Source organism: Megascapheus bottae, chromosome 6 (assembly GCF_031878675.1).
Source record: "Megascapheus bottae isolate mThoBot1 chromosome 6, mThoBot2.hap1, whole genome shotgun sequence".
Classification (NCBI taxonomy): Eukaryota; Metazoa; Chordata; class Mammalia; order Rodentia; family Geomyidae; genus Megascapheus; species Megascapheus bottae.
The window spans coordinates 37,338,005-37,355,255 of NC_143514.1; the positions used below are offsets into that span (position 1 = coordinate 37,338,005).

Below are 17,251 nucleotides of genomic sequence, written 5' to 3' on the forward strand. Positions count from 1 at the left end.
AAAAAAAAAACCAGAAGCAGTTTCTTTATGCTTCTACATCAATCGGGAGGAAATAGTCCCACATAATATAGTATCATAACATAACATAAATTGATTTCTTTTTTTTTTGCTAGTCCTGGGCTTGGGCACTGTCTTTGGGTTTTCTCAAGGCTAGTGCTCTACCACTTGAGCCATATCACCACTTCTGGATTTTTTTTTGGTATGTAGTACTGAGGAATCGAACCAGGGTCTTTGTGTATGCTAGGCAAGCACTCTACCACTATGCCAAACTCCTGGCCCCATGATTTCTTATATATAGAAGTGAGAATATCTACCGTTACATATATGTATATGTAAACTTTTTAATCACTCACTATAAAGTATTTGCTCATGCCACATATACATATCATTAGAATGCAAGTGTTTTACTAAAATATTACTTTATTTTAATTTTGGAGAACATTCTACATATCTCAAATCTAAATAAGGTTTAGTCAATACAAATAGCAGCTGCAAGATGCTGGAATTTTTATCCCCAATTCAGTAACACAAAAATAATCACTTAATAGTAAACTCTTGGGCATTTAGAAATGATATTTTGAATTCATATTGAACTGTTTCTCATATATTATATTATACTCATATAATATAATATATTTCACAGAATGATTAAATTCTAGTTAGATTGTAAATTCCAGTAAGAGAAATAATGGTGTTTTGACACTGATTATTAAACATTACATTCCAGGAATTAACCAGACTGTCTTACAGAGAAAGGAAACAGCATTTTTAATGAAGAAATTGCATGATCAGCTTGTCTTATATGGAATATAAGACATAGAATAAGAATCTAGTCCATTACATGTGGATGGTAAAGTTTACCAAAAATAATGCAGCGTTCTAACATGTCATGAAGCCATATTTTTCTGCCCATTAACTTCTTAAACATCCACCCACTGGGCTAAGCAGTTTCTATTTGCTATAACTGCGAAACCGATCTTCTCTTACAGGAATTCATACCATCTGTGTCTTCATATTAAAGGAAACTGAGGCTCAAAGTCCACTCTTAGAAAACCTCAACTTAAATTCATGCTATATTTTAAGAAGTAAGCTTCAGCTGTTGAATCTCCCTGGAACTGACTGTTTCTAGTACACTAACACTGCCATCAACCTTCTGCCCAACTATTGGTATTCCCACATTTTCAACTAAAAGGGAAAACCTTTAAAAATACAAAAGGCAAATAAGAATTGATCATCCAATTAAAAAAACCACAACTATGCCAGTAGGCCCACCAGTAGAAGCCTTGCATTCATAATCCCTCCCCTCTGAATCAATCCACCCACCCTCTTACCAATGTCAGCAAGCAAGAAATGAAATTGGCATCCAACTCTGGCCATTTGAGGGGCTTTAGATGATCAATATTTTTCTTTTACCCCCAAATCATGCATAACATACCCCATAAACCACTGTTCCAAGGTTGTTTCTAATGGGAATTCTTCTACCCCAAACACCTAGGCCTACCTGTCTGCCACTTAGAGAGGGAAGAGTGGTAGATTGTGCTGCCACTGGTAATGGAGTACACATGCTCCTCTCCTGCTGGAGGCCACTTATACAACCCCATGCCAGCTGTGGGTCATTCTGGGGGACGGGCAAATCTTGAATCTGCTGATCACACCTGGCCCAGGGTGTGCAGCAATCGCCAGACAGTCTGGCAGGTTGGAGAGTAATCCCACGCTGGCCCCTTTCCCAGGGGGCTTGGCAGGACAGATCCTGTGGGAGAAGGAATCTCCATTTTCTGGGAGAAAGAGGAGCACTGTAGCAATACTTTCACTTCATCATTTTTCTACTTTTTTTTTTTTGCTTTCACTCTGGGCAATACATTTAGAAGGATCATCATTCAAAAGAGTGTTAAATCCATGTGATAAGACAGCAGCAATCTCACATGAAGCTGTCCATGTCACAATTGCTTCACATACATCAGCACTCATACTACACTATCACACTGCACGTAATAAGTAGGGCATTATACTCTAGTTCACGTAAAAGGTCCTTTTTAAATTTCATGTAAATTGACGGTAAAATGGTACTCAGTTGAGTGTACATGTAATGAACCAGAGAAGCACAAATAATTTAGTATACAATTTCAATATATTTCATTCATCATATTCCCATGATGATTTATTTAGAAGTTTGTTTGTGCTCTAATTTGTCCAATAGCCTTTGGTATTGGAAATACACAAATTAGTCCAAGCCGAGTAGTTTGAGAAATTTTTGGAAAAACATATTGTTTTACCAAAATATAAATAAACCAAATAGAACACACATGGAGAGAAAAGACTCTAAAGTATAATGAACTTACTCTGATTATAAGCAAACCTAGCCACATAACACACAAACAGGGCTTCTAAATAACTGTTTCCATTTCTATATTTTATGTTTTCACCGACACATACACCAGAGTTTATTAAATGCAGTCTATTTTTTTGGTTGCATTGAATGTAGACTTTTAAGAAAAAGCACATGGCTTTTGACCATTCAGTGAAATACAAAAATGAATCAGCAATCCAATATAGAATGCATTTCCCATTGATTCTAGGTATAATATGTGAAATTCTTGAAACAGGAACTAAAAATGTTCCAACATTTTTGTTTATTTCTAGGAATTGTCTTTTTGGTTAAGTGACAGTAACCAACCATCCCAAAACATTTTGGTTAAACCAAAATGCTTACCCCAAATTGTCAATTTGAATTTGGTAATCTAGTTTGGGTTTTGCATAATGACATAGATCGGCCTTATTGGTAAATGCTCTGTTACCTTACAAATTCTAGTAAGGTTATAAATACAACTTTAAGAAACAATGTTCAGAAAATGCAGACAAGAGGGTACAAAGAACATATTATTCAACCTGGATTTATGATCAAGTTGCACATATCATTTCTTAGGTAATTAGTTACTATCACAAAATCTAGATTTATGAGGAGGATACATATACAATGAGCTATTAAGAGCAAGAACTGTTAGTACTTATAATGGAAAAGGAATATAAATGCTACAAAAAAAAGTTAATGAGAGATTCAAGGTGCTGCCATGACAATAGCACTGAAATCGGGTGTTAGTAAAATCCATGTCAATTCTGATGATATTTCACAATTTAAACGATGGAAAAATATAGACTTTAAGGTTTACATTTGTTTACTAATAATAGTCCCAATAAGTACTTAAGAAAATATGTCCCAGGATAGAGCAAAAAGGATGTTTTCTCTTAGAAACACTCCCTTGCTATTAGTCACCCACGTTTCAAAGTTGTCTTCAAATTTCAGAAAATTCATAAATTCTTCTCAAATATCCCAAGTGACTTAGAAACTTAGAGTTTTAGGCCAGGAATGTGCCCTAATGGTAGGGTGCTTGTCTAGCATGCACTAAGCCCTGGGTTCGTTTTCCTGGCTCCACGTACACAGAAAAAGTTGGAAGTGGTGGTGTGACTCAAGTGGTAGAGCACTAGCCTTGAGAAAGCTCAAGGACAGTGCCCAGGACCTGAGTTCAAGCCCCAGAACTGGCAAAAATAAAAAAAAAGGAAAGGAAACTTCCAGAGTTAAAGTCATTGAACATGTTTCTGAGTTTCCATCAGTGATTAAAAAATCCTGTTTCAGTGTGTCCAAGATGAAACAATGTGGGCTGGCAAAAATTGTCACCAAGGTTTGTTTCTTTTAATTTTCTGTCAGCTTGAATCTCTCTCAGACTGTTCTCTGGAGGGCCAAGGCCAGGATGAGGCTAATCAAACTTGCTCAGTCAGCATTGGGACTTTACTTTCATTCTTGATCTCACTAATGCTTCACACACTACCAGCCTGCTATAATGCAAGATAACACTGTCAGACTTCAAGGTGCTATTTGACCTTCCAGCAGAGGTCATTCAATTTGCCCACAAATCTAGTTGAAGAGATGGATATGTAAAGGAGAATCAAGAGAAGAACAGAGAAAGGCTAAAGAGTTCACCTTAACTTTCCCAGCACTTTCGTCCTCTTCTTTTTTTTCCTCAAATTCAAAGGCCACAGTCATGCGTTGTTGTCTCTGTTCTTCCCACAGAGTAGGATTAAAGCTGTCACTGTCTGACTGGAAATCTACAGTTAGATTCCAAAGTATTGTTGTTTTTATTTCATTTTTTTTAACATAGAGTGTTTCTTACAGAGATTAATATATTATACAAAAATAAACCTCTGGGATAAAGACCACAAGTGGAAAGGAAAAATAATAAGACAAAGAAAGAGGAAAAGAAATGAAAAAGAAAGAAGAAAAGAAAAAGAGACAAAGGAAAAAGGAGAAAAAGAATCCTTGATTGTTTATTATGTGGTGTTTTACATTTCTACTCAGATTCAGCTTTGCTAGGATTGAATGCTTACTTTTCCTAAGGACATTGGCAGATTTCTGTTGTGGGGCCTGAGCACTGTCCTTGAACTTACTCAAGGTTAGAGCTCTACCACTTGAGCCTCAGCAACACTTCCGGCTTTTTTGTATGTATGTGGTACCAAGGAATCGCACCTGGGTCTTCGTGCATGCTAGGCAAGCACTGTAACCACTAGGCCAAACTCCAGGCCCGTGACTGAACTTCTTATAAGGTAACATTGATGTTTTAGAAAGCGAGACAAAACATTTTTTTTTTTTTTGGCCAGTACTGGGGCTTGAGCGCAAGTCTTGAGCACTGTCCTTGGGCTTTCTCAAGGTTAGACTATCACTTGAGCCACAGCACCACTTCCAACTTTTTCTGCGTATGTGGTACCGAGGAATTGAACCTGGGTCTTTATGTATGCTAGGCAAGCACTCTACTACTAGGCCAAACTCCCAGCCTCAACTGACAAAACACTTTAAAATCAATTCTTATTCTCACAACAACATCCCAGTAGCCTAAAGGTTACAATTACTTTGATGAGGAAGAAACTATCATTGAGCTTAAAGATAGCTGTGTAAAGTCACACAGATCCTCTATACATTATACAGATTCTATTTATGTCCATATAAATGAAACTGATATTTTTATCTACTAAATTCTTAGCAGATTTTTATTTCAAAATAAAAGATACTAGATAACATCTTTTTTTCAATAAAGTGTTCATGGTTACAACTTTGTTTCGTTTATTGTTTGTGTCTGTGTTTGAGTGTGTTTGTGTGTATGTATGCATACACATAATATGATGGGAAGCTTGTTTTCATGTGAAAAATCTAGTCTTTAACATTAATGTTTCAATTAGCTCGAATGTGTGGCAAAGTATCTAAGAAAAAGGTTTATAAATCTTCAATATGTATCAAAATCTCAGCTAATAACAATATCTTCTTTGCAATAAAATCATGAAGATCACCAAAATACAATAAAAGCACTTATTTAAGGCTAAATTTGTCCCAAAATAATAGCCTTTGTTATATTCATTGTTATAAGGGATTCTGAAAGTGCACTTATTACACTCCTGCCTGGAAATCCACAAGTTGACTTGTTTGACTTTCATGAAAAAATTTCAGTGAACAGTTTTCCTGTATTCAAAGGAGGAAAAAACCCAACCAGGCAGCAAATGCCAATTCTTTAAATTCACAGTCTACAGGACCTATTCTTTCCTTCTCTAGTACAAATTAGGGATTTGATTTGTGAGACTGGACATCCAAAATGACCTGTGAATCAAGGACACTTTTAATTTCTACTCTATATTTTTTAAAGAAAATATTTTCAAGATCTAGAAATATTAAAATGAAATATAACATTGACATAGAACACAATGCTTAAGATTTTTTCCTATATGATATATATATATATAAATGTGGTCTTCTATTTCATTAATTCAAAAGATCAATTTTGTTGAGATCTGAAAAATATGTATCATGGCATCATTACTTTCTTCCTGTTGTAAATAAAAATTTTAATAATATATTCTAAAAGATTTTCCAAACTATCAACTTAATTTGGAAATCACAGATCAAAGTTGTTTATGGTAATTATTCAGGAAAATAAGCAGTACATATGCAAGTGGTTTATTTTCCACTGATTCAAGTAGGTGGGAGAGTTTAATCCACGGGTTTCAAGAGGTTGTACTTCATATAATTGTAAAAATATGGAAATGTCAACCTATGCTGAGTTGGGCTAACTTTCAAATAGTAAATGACAGTTATTCTCTTTAATTTTTCAAATAAATAATGTGAACATAGGATTGAAGATTCAATTTGTGAGAAAGGTTTGGTTTTTAGAAACAACATTTCTAGCACAGTTTCAGACATTGTTTAGGAAAAACTCATCTTGGAAAAGAAAAGTGGTCTTTATTTGAAAGTCATACCCTTATGGTTAATTCATAATTTGAAATAATTTGGGACTGAAGATCACATAGGAACTAATCCAATCCTATTTTCCAATACAAATGTTATGATTCTCTCTCTCTCTCTCTTCTCTCTCTGTCTCTCTCTCTCTCTTTCTCTCTCTATCTCTCTGTCTGTCTGTCTCTCTCTGACTTGAACTCAGGGCCTAGGCACTGTCTCTGAGCTTCTGGCTTTCATTCTGTCTCTGCTCTTGCCTCTTTGTTGGTTAATTGGAGATCAGGGTCTCAGGACTTTCCTGTCCAGGCTGGCTTTGAACCATAATGCTAAAATGTCAGCTTCCTGAGTAGCTAGGATTACAGGAAAGAGCCACTGGTGTGCAGACTGACTGCTCTCTTCTTGTTGAAGTCATCTGGGTACAGCAGTTGGCTAACTCATCCTATGTGTGGCAATTGATCAAAAGAAGTTGCTTCTAAATGTCAACATTATTTTCATGTAGGGCATAAAGAGGAAGAGTTTTATTTTTAGTATCGTACTTAACAAAGAGGATATATACATGCTTCCATGAACTGCTGAAGTGATATATCTATTATCATTTTCTCTACAGAGATTATATTAAAAATAGTTGTCTTATCCACAGTCATGAGGAATACAAAAGAAACCTCTATTGACAACTTACCTTCATCACCACGAGGTTGCTGGGGAAACATGTAGTTGGTCAACACTCTTTGCTTTGTTTCTGGATGGGCTTCCGTTTGTAAAGGGATAAGAGCTTTGGACTAAAAGGAAGAAGGTACAGTTTATATGACAAAAAGAACAATATGAAGACATCCATTTTACATTAGATATTGATCAATAGTTAACGTCACAGAGATGAATGGATGATCAAAAATAAGGGAATGTAAAAGAGGAATCAGAGTATAACACTACTGCTGAAGAATATTTTCAAATTCTACTATTTGTCATAGTGAGGATTTGTTCTTCTTTAGCATGCTATTTTACAAAACTTACCAAACCTATTCAACTGTGCAATGTCAGTTTTAATCCTGCAGAGACCAAAATATGTTAAATTGCTCAGCTAAGTAAGCTTTTAATAGGATTCTATATGGTTATTCATTTTCATGGGCAGCTGAGCTAGAAGACAAATGTAACTTGCTATCAAATTCACACTACACAGGTCATCTAAGGTTTTAATTAGGTTGAAGCATAGCATTCATTTTTGTTTTCAGAGATACTTTCATAACCAAAGACAAAGTCTACATACAGATGAACAAATTGTATCTATCTGATATACTTATTATCACATTTGATTCCATTATTAGTTTGATTTCAACTTTTTCTTAGAAGGTTATGTAAAAAATGAATATTCATATATATATGTACTGGAAATGGCCATATTAATATGTATATTGGAAATGGCCATATTACTAATGTATTTCAATGTGTTTATTTCAAGACACTAATAGAAAACCACCATGTCTTATGAAACTGTCTGAATAGTACACAGTAACTGCTGTGTTCATAATACCATAAGGATAATAAATCATGTTATTAAGGGGTGGTTACTGTTCCATTAGTGTAGTTCACAATGATTCCTGAAATGAGTTCATCTAGAATGACCTATAGATGCTGTGGGAATCTATAGCTTACTGGTAAGTTGATAAGACTTGGATGTGTATAACAATTAATTTTTTACCAAGTAAATGAAGAAAAGTGGTATAAATTAATTACAGGAAAACAAACATTATCTTGCATGCATATGTTTGTGATTTGTAACAGTAGTTTTTTTTGTTGCTCATGGGACTTGAACTCTAGGCCTGAGCATTGTCCCTGAGCTCTTTAGCTCAAGGCTACCACCCTATCCCTTGGGACATAGGGCCTCTTCTGGTTTTCTGGTGGTTAATTGGAGATAACAGACTTATGGACCTTAATGCCTGTGCTGTCTTTGAACTGTGATCCTCAGATCTCAGCCTCCTGAGTAGTTAGGATTACAGGTGTTAGCCACCACACCCGGTTAAAATTTTTACTTGTTCACAAAGTATCCAAATATCTAGATGTTTGAACAATTCATTTACCAGTAATGGTATTTTTATGCTTAGGAAATAATGATAAATTCTAATCAAAATGAATTGTTTTAATTTGGCCATTAGTATTTTGAGATTGGAGTTTGAAAAGTCTAAGAACAAAGAAAAAAACAATGACTAATAAACTATGTCACAATTCTGCCACTATTTCTGGTGGCAAATTAGATGGCTCCAATTGTTTCTTGTTACTGAATAAGAGTATTCATTAACACTCAATTCAATCAAAATATATTTAATGGAGATAAAAATAATTTTCAAATAATTTCACAAAGTGCTGATAACAATTACCAAAAGGTATCAGCGAATTTCTTAAAGCTTTAGACAGAGGTTGATCATAATTAAAAGCAGGAGAAGACAGAAAGTAAGAGGATAAAATAATTCCCTCTTGCAGATATTTTTTTTATCTTCTGAGATATAATTAAAGTATACTCTCTAAGGACAAGTTGTGTGCTACCAGGAGCTAAAATGCTAGAAAAAGGATAACTTTTGTGTATTGTATCTCTGACAATGAAGCACATATTAGACATAGGGACTTGGAAAGGATATAGTTTTAAATATGGTTTTACTTACAGCAATAGTTGAATTGATAATTTTAATAATAGTCTTTCTCAAAAAAGATAAAAATCTATATTTTGTAGTAACTGTCTAAAGTATCTATTGGGAACAGTTTGGCAATCTGAAGTTTCAATTATAGTTTATCCTAATGAACAAAATAAATTTGGGCAATAGAAAGTGTTTGTACCTGATTGTCAGAAAGCCACAATGCTGCAAGTTCTTTAAGTTTGGTAAAGGAGAATGGTAAATTCTTCAATCTGCAAACAAGAAAATACTAATAACATAGGTGATGATGATAAAGCTCATTTCTAAGAAGAAGCAGACAAAAACCTCTAATGTGTCTTCCTGGAAGTCCAATACAACATTCAATGCATTCCCATTGTCACTGGGAGAACACTGGTATGACATGATTCATTCCTTGTTTTCTGGTTTTGGTTTTTTTAACTTTCAGTTTTGGCAGTACTAGAATTTGAACTCTGAACTTCACACTTGCTATGCAAGGTACTGAATCACTTGAGTCAAGACTCCAGCCTTTTTGGTTTTATTAATTTTTATTTATTTGGAAAGGTCTGTTGCTCTTTTTGCTTTTTGTTTTGTTTTTTATTTTTGGCCCAGGCCAGGCTAGACTTTGATCCTGTTGATGCTGTATGACTAGGAACACGGCATGTATTGGCACATGAGATGTGGGCTTTGCTAACCATTTTCCCAAGCTAGCTTCAAACTGTGATGTTCCCAAACGCCTTACCTTGAATAGCTGAGATAACAGACAGGAGCTATAATGCCTGGCTCAGCGTGACTTACTCATGATGTACAAGGTCTTGATTGATCTGTAAGGCTCTAAACCTGTTAATAAAATGTTAATTTTCTCTGAGGAAATATTATTTAGGTTCTAACTGGTTGTGTTTTAAAATCCCTATCACTTGTCCCTTAAATAAATAAAGAAGCAAGAACTGCCATGCTTATCCTGAGGCTTCTATGAGTATTTGCTAGGATCTCAGTAAGGGTCACGTGGATAGTTGCATTGTCAGGTATCTGAGTTCCTTATACTATCACTTGTCTGACAAAAACTTGGAGAAAGAGAGTTCAGGAATTTTGCAATTGCTTTACCAAACTACTACTTAAGTTTAGTCAATATTTACTTTTATCATTTCCTATTTGAGGATCAATTATTTTATAGAGAAATGAAAACACAAATGAATTTTAGAGCTTCAGGATTTTATGCATGCCTATCTACAAATAAAACACTTTTAAAATAAGAAAAGGGACCTGTTCTCATCTGTTGATCCTCTCCTGAACAGGAAAATAGCTATTTGATTGTCCTTACTCATTGGCAGTACTTTTATTAGTCCTCTGGTGACATTGAAATCTATAAATTTCCAGGTGAGTTGTAGTATGAATAAATGTATATAAGGTTGAGCTGGGAGGGATGCGGGCTTAGTGAAAGAGGTGACATTGATCAAAATGTATTGTACCTATAAACCAATTTGTTGAACAGTAATTGCTTTGTACTACTACTGACAGATTATACAAATATGATTAAAATATGTTTGGAGCATTTTTAGGGTTTAAATTCAGGTCTTCTTGGTTGTTAGATAGATGCTGTACATGCCTTCATCCCTTTTGCTTTCATGACTCTTTATCTAGGATCCTGCTTTGTGTGTAGGCCAACCAAGACCACAATTCCCTATTTGTGCTTCCTGCACAGCTGTGATGAGATGGGAGTATTATTAGCATTTTTGCCTGGGCTGGCCTGGAACTGTGATCTTCCTGCTCCTAGCTTTTCCCATTGCTGAATGCCAGAATGTACCATTATGCCTCTGTTTGCACATGTTTTTATTAATATATTTTATAGCTGTTTTACTTCAATTATGTTTTTATTATATTTTACTGTGCAATCAGTATATGAAAGGCTTTTCATATATGTGTGGGCACCAGGACTTTATAAAACTGCAATGAACAACATGATTTTAATATAATAAAATAAAAAAGATTTAGAAATGCCTGGTTTAAAGATAATTCAACCTCTGCCATTGTCTACTTAAAGCAGTGTACTTGTACTCCACATAACTCAGAAACGTATTTAGAATTACAGCCAGCTACAATTTGATTTTATTAAATAATATGAAATTGCCAAATGTTGTTAGAATACCTATTGTCACTCAGATTTAACACTCTCAGTTTCTGCATCTGTCCAATTTCTTCAGGAAGAAATTCCAGCTTATTGGAGCGCAGTGACATAACAGTTACATTCTTACAGCTTCCAATCTATGGGCAACAAACGAAAATAAAGAATCACAATGCACAGCTATTTTCATATTTAGTTTGGGAAAGCCAATTCTATTCACATTGAAATGGTATTTGTCATTTTAACTAAACTTATTGTTCTAAAATAATGATTATTGTGCTGCCTGTATGGAAACATTTAATAGATAATATTAAGTCACAAATTTACTCCATAGTTTTATTGCCACTAAAAAAACAAAATCCAAGGTGGAGATAAAACAATCTCTTGGTAGATCTTGAAGTTAAAGTAATGTAACAGAAGCAGCAGCTTTGCAAATAATTTTAGTGAAATAATCATTTAAAATATAATTATGCAAAAGTGTTATTTATAACTGTTCTTATAAGCAAACACATAAGTTAAAATTTTGCTGCATGCACAATGGATTCTATGCTGCTGTCAGAAAGAACAACATTGCCCCATTTGTAAGGAAATGGAAAGACTTAGAAAAAATCATATTAAATGAAGTAAGCCAGATTCAAAGGAACATAGGCTCAATGGTTTCCCTCATTTGTCATAATCAGTAGAAACCTTGGGCTCTCCTAGCAGAGATTTACAATTGAACAAAACCTAGATATATAAGGCCATATAATATGATGCTAAATGAAAGGACCTCCAGGATATAGAAACAAAAGCCATATAATGAGTGATTGTTGTCCTTAATGTATTGTATTATCTCTCATCTCTTTTGCTGTCCCTTGGCTAGCTCATATTGTCACAGTATTTCTCCTTGCTATGTGATATATTGTATATATGCATGCATATTTGGTTATTTGAAGGGAAGGGGAGAAAACAAGATGAAGTGTGGGGTTAGGGGGAGGGAAATGGGGACCAGGACATGAGAAAGGGTATCAATGTATGTGAAGTAATGCACCTTCTATCTGGTGAATATAATGTAACCCTTCTATTAATTACAATAAAACTATATAATTTTTTTTGCTGCATGCAAAGTTGAAGTCAAAATCAGGTACATTTTCTAAGCTGACAGAAATGTGTGTATATATACACACGTATATCTGTAATATAATATCTGTACATATATTGATATATGTATGAATATACATACTCACAATTAATTCTTATATTTTTCAAGCTGAATTCATGAATCACAGTGCTATTATACCTGCTAAGACTGTATTTCAGAGAAGATACATTAAAAGTTTATTGATAGAAAACAAATTTGTTCCTCACCTCTCTAGGTAATTCTGGAAGGAAATTCTCATCAACCGCTAATGTTCGGAGACTATGAAGGTAACCAATAGTTGAAGGTATTGACTCGAGTTCATTACAGCTACAGTCAAATTCTTCTAGTAAAGATAAACTGAAATACAAAACACAGTAGTTAGGCATTCTAAAAGGTAAAATGGCAAACAAAAAGTCCCTATTATTATTACATAAATTATATAATCAGTTCAGTCAAACAGCTCAATGTCATCAAAGACATCATTTCATTTGGTTATTTTAATATGCTTAATTTTTTCTTTTAAAATTTAACTGATTCTTAAAAATGACAGAATGCTGTCTTGTCCCTTATTTATAACACAGGTGTTATTTACAGCTAGATTTTAAGAAATTATATTCTTGGAATGAAGTCCTATAACTGGGATTGTGTAACTGGGATTAGATAGGTGGAAGAATGTGGATGGCAGGCCCAAGGAAGAGAGGATAAGAAGGAAAATAGTAAACTTAAATGCCAAGGAAATGTTGCATATTTTACTAAACACTCCATTAACTTTCCTTTTTTTTGGGGGGGGGTCCGGGAGGTCTGCAGCCCAGGTAAAGACTGCAGCCCAGTTTATTTCAAGTTCCGACCTTAAATACTCTTCTTTTTTATTATTTTTTTATTGTAATTAGTAAAAGGGTTACATGATATTTGCCAGATAGAAGGTGCATTAATTCACATACATTGATACCCTTTCACATGTCTTGGTACCCATTTCCCTCCCCATTAACTTTCCTTTTAACAACTGTATAAGCTATCTGATTTTTAAAAGCCTATTTTACAGATAAGAAAATGAATACTTCACAGGCAAAAAGTAACCTACACTAAGCCTCACAAAAAGAAAGTTGGGTCCAGTGACAATGGATCCACCACGTTTTCTTGCCACTTTAGCTTGTACATCTTCAGGAGATACTACAGACCTTTCAGCTCTGAGATGCATTTTGTATGATTAGACAGGTTTATATGCTGTAGTGAAATTTATATGATGACCCATACTTTGGTGCCTCTTTCCACCATGGCAATTCTGGGCCTCTATTCTCCAAAAAGTACTGGAAACAGAGTGACAACTGTTGTCTTCAAATAGGTATAGGTTTTTAGATGGTCTCTAGTTTGTAACCATCCTTACCTCTCCATGCTTACCTACGTTAGCCCAGTCTACAGAAACTAATGGTGGATATGTACCCTGTATTGTCACAAGAAACAAAACATTTCAACACCCCTGTGAAGTAGCTGACAAGCAAAGGGTGCCTGGGGTAGAGTATATTTAAATTGCTATCTAGCAATTAGCTAGCTTGAATGTTATTTGTTCTCATCATTTAGTTAAAAAGTGAATACAGAAATCAAACACATGAGTTGAAATGAATCATTAAGAAAGGATTTCTGCACCAAGTCTATCATTTACTTGATGTATGATTTTGGGTATCAAATAAAATGACAACTACTGAAATGAAACACAGAGCTGCCAGACAAAGGGGTATTTGAGGGAAGAAATTCAGTAAGTTAGTTTGGTAGGGAGATGACTGCAGTAGGTCATGATGATTAGATTCTTGAAGGACCCAAGCTTAACAATATAGGAAAAGTGGAAGGACTTTGTAAGTTTGAGGTCAGTTAGATAAATCTCATTGTTCCTGGGCCAGGAAAATATCTACTTGCACTCAGGTGTAGTCTGATTCAGGTCAAGGTCACACAAGGTTCATAAATCTTAACAGGCTCAGTTGATTAGAATCAGTTATAGTGAGACATATAATTTAGGGAATAATACTTCCTAGGTAAAAGCTGATCAAGGGAAATATTTCCTTTGATATAGATAAGTCATAAAACATCTCTAAGCCTCAATTTGTTTTTAAATATTTGTAATGAAAAAAAATATATATAATTTCTACTGTGTGGTAGTTGCTTTGAATATTTTAAGAGATACTTTAAATATAAAACAGAGGAACACGTCATAAAACACATGCTCAGCATTTTTTCCTCTTGTTAAAATGTAGGTATAATTAAAATTGCTTTTAAATCCTTAGAGACCCTCCCCTCATACACAGGAGTGGTTATGTTTTTGAGGGCTAGGTAGACATAGCTGTTGTATTCAGTGTATATGTGGGCCATGAATCAGTACAGGTGGAAATCTCACTTAATTTTTAACCTCATAAAAGCCTACCACTGTGTCTTATATGTGTAATATTCTCTATAAAACTTCAGAGAAAGGCATAAAAGAGAGCTCTACCAATAAACTGTGATCATGTTCTCAGCAAGTATTCATTAAAGTACCAAGTTTTTTTAATGTAAAGAAAAAATTAGGTGTTTATTTAGAAGTTGAGATCGGGGAAGGTATTTAAATAATTGTAAAAATCAAGTAAATGTTCTATTTTTTCCTTTCTTTTATACAAACATGTTTTGAAGTTGGACTTGACACAGTAAGTGAGCCCTCATTTTGTGAAGTCCTATTTTCCACAGATTTCAGTGATCATATCATTAAGTCACACTAGTCCCTCAAAAGCATGGTTTACATTTCAGGCACTGGGTTTTTTAGTAGTGAGGACCAGCATAAAGAATCACAGTTTCTCTGATGCACAAATCACAATGTGAATAAGAGATTTCACACCACAATCAATGACTAGCTCCACCACTCTGACAGTGACAGATCATGCACATCTGTTATTAAGTTCACCAGACATAGCAAATCATGTCATTGTATTCCTTCCTTGCCTGCCAGCAGTAGACAGATACCACAGGCAAAAATAACTTAACTGTTAAAACACCACTGCTCCTGGATAATGTTCTTGCTCACCCTATTTCTCTTGGTGGTTTAAATAAAACATGAAGATCTGCTCTTTATCACTGAAGACAACTTCATTAACCCAGCCAATGGACTCTAGAGTTATTTCAGTTGTTAAAGCCTATTACCTTACACATAGATTGAAGAAGCTCTTCCTGCCACAACTGATGCACATGCAATTTTATTGCCTTGCTTCTGGATGAAATGTGATAGGAAACATTAAAGAAAAAAGCCTCTGAAAATATTCAACCCTAATGTTGGGAAGCATCATCAAGTAATATGTGTGAAGTATAGCAGAAACCTCTAGCATACTGTGAAATAACTCTCCAAGATCTGAATTGGACATAAATAGAATTATAGAAGGAAGAGAGAACATTACTACTGGAGAATCCCAGAGAAAGCTGCCAAAGTACTTAGTGGAGGCCAATTTATGCCCATAAATGAGGATATGATACTGACACAAATTCCATGCTAAAAGAGATCTCAGAAAGTTCATGACACTGAAAGTACGAAGGATAACATTTTAGAAGGGGGTCCAAAGTTAAGAGGAGTATAATAATTCATCAATGCATGGAATCGGTATTCACTATATTATGTAGCTTATATAAACTTCCAAGGCAAGCACCGTTCAAACTAATTTTGATAAGTTTTTACTGAAACAAACCAAACCAAAGCAACTTGAATTCTTAATGTTTCTTATGTGCTAAATCAATGTTTGTTTGTTTTTTATACTATTTTTCCATTTCCATATGCATTTATAACTTGCAGTAAATGTCCTCAACATTAAAATAAATGATTTCTAAAGATTTTTAAAGTTCACATTTCCTTCAACTGTTAAGGACTTTTGTTTATACAATTTCAAAATGCAGAGTTCTTTTCATGGTACCTGTGATGCTGTTATTTATAATAAGAAATTTATAATTAATATGCAACCAGTTCCTGACACAGAACTCCTAAAACTCTTGGCTTTTCCAGAGTAGTAAGTGCCTTTTTGTCCATGAGTGAGAAGATCTATGGCTGAGGGCTCTTGCATAGCTTTAGGCTAGCAGCACCTTGATAGGAAAACAACTCTGACTTCTGGGAAAGGGAGAGGATTGAAGGTTAAGTTCATCATGGAAGGTCATTGATAAGGTTGTTCCTTGCACTCTTTGCAATGTCCTTTATAATATATTGGTTGGCTTGTTTCCCTGATTTGTCTTGAGTCATTGAGTCATTCTACTAAATATCAGATCCAAAGAGGGAGCTATCAGATGACCATCCAGAAATGTCTGAGATGATTGGCTTCAAAGTGGAGAATAGTCTTATAGGACTGAGTGCTTTAACCTGTGGATTCTGATTCTACTTCCAGATAGATGTGTTAGGGTTAAGTTATAGAAAACTCAGTAACAATAGAAAATTAAGGAACTGTCTGGTGCAGGAAAACTCTACACTGTTCAATATCTAGAAGTGTCCTTTCTATATGCTGAATGTACACTAGAAAATTTTTAAATTAGTTTTTCTCTATATAAGCATATACTAGTTTCAAATGAGAACTCCTTGTGTTACAAAGGCAACATTGTTCCTGTCTGAGGCTCTAACCTGATTTAATAATATAGAATCTAAATGTATTTTATATCTTTCAGTTACAAAGGAGAGCTATTCAATATATAGCACTTTGCTAAATGATCTCTGAAATTTCAAAAATTCAAACTCTTCAAGTTCTAGTTGGCTTTATTTAAGACTTTCATGTTATATGTCGCTACAGCTGCTTTAATATAGAATCTGTCATGAAAACAGTTATTACAGGCATTGATGATAATGAAATAAAAAGTAGAGAAAGATTACCTTCAGATATTTTTAATCTGTAATTGTAAACAATAAAAGTGAAAACGAGTTAAAAGAAAGTATAAAGTACTTTAAAGTGATACTTCTTAAACTGCAGTTCCTGCACTACCTGCAGGAGAACCTGCTAACATGCAGATTCTGATTTGATAGTTTGGGTTGTGATCACATGCTAAGTTCATAATCAGCTCCCAAGTATTGTAGAAACTTCTGATCCAGAAAGTATATGCTAAATTGGAAGGTT

General features: G+C 34.5%; 1 protein-coding gene across 4 annotated transcripts in view; it reads right to left on the reverse strand.

The window, feature by feature from the left end:
• Lrrc7 (leucine rich repeat containing 7) overlaps positions 1-17,251 on the reverse strand; it is a 465,452-nt gene that overhangs the window by 82,847 nt on the left and 365,354 nt on the right. For all 4 annotated transcript variants that reach the window (XM_090334630.1, XM_090334629.1, XM_090334628.1 and 1 more), the window contains exons 12-17: positions 12,383-12,512; positions 11,060-11,175; positions 9,098-9,167; positions 6,951-7,050; positions 3,977-4,101; positions 1,502-1,750 (exon numbers count right to left, since the gene is read on the reverse strand). In XM_090334630.1, the coding sequence (XP_090190756.1) occupies positions 1,502-1,750; positions 3,977-4,101; positions 6,951-7,050; positions 9,098-9,167; positions 11,060-11,175; positions 12,383-12,512 (790 nt within the window). The remainder of the gene's footprint in view (positions 1-1,501; positions 1,751-3,976; positions 4,102-6,950; positions 7,051-9,097; positions 9,168-11,059; positions 11,176-12,382; positions 12,513-17,251) is intronic.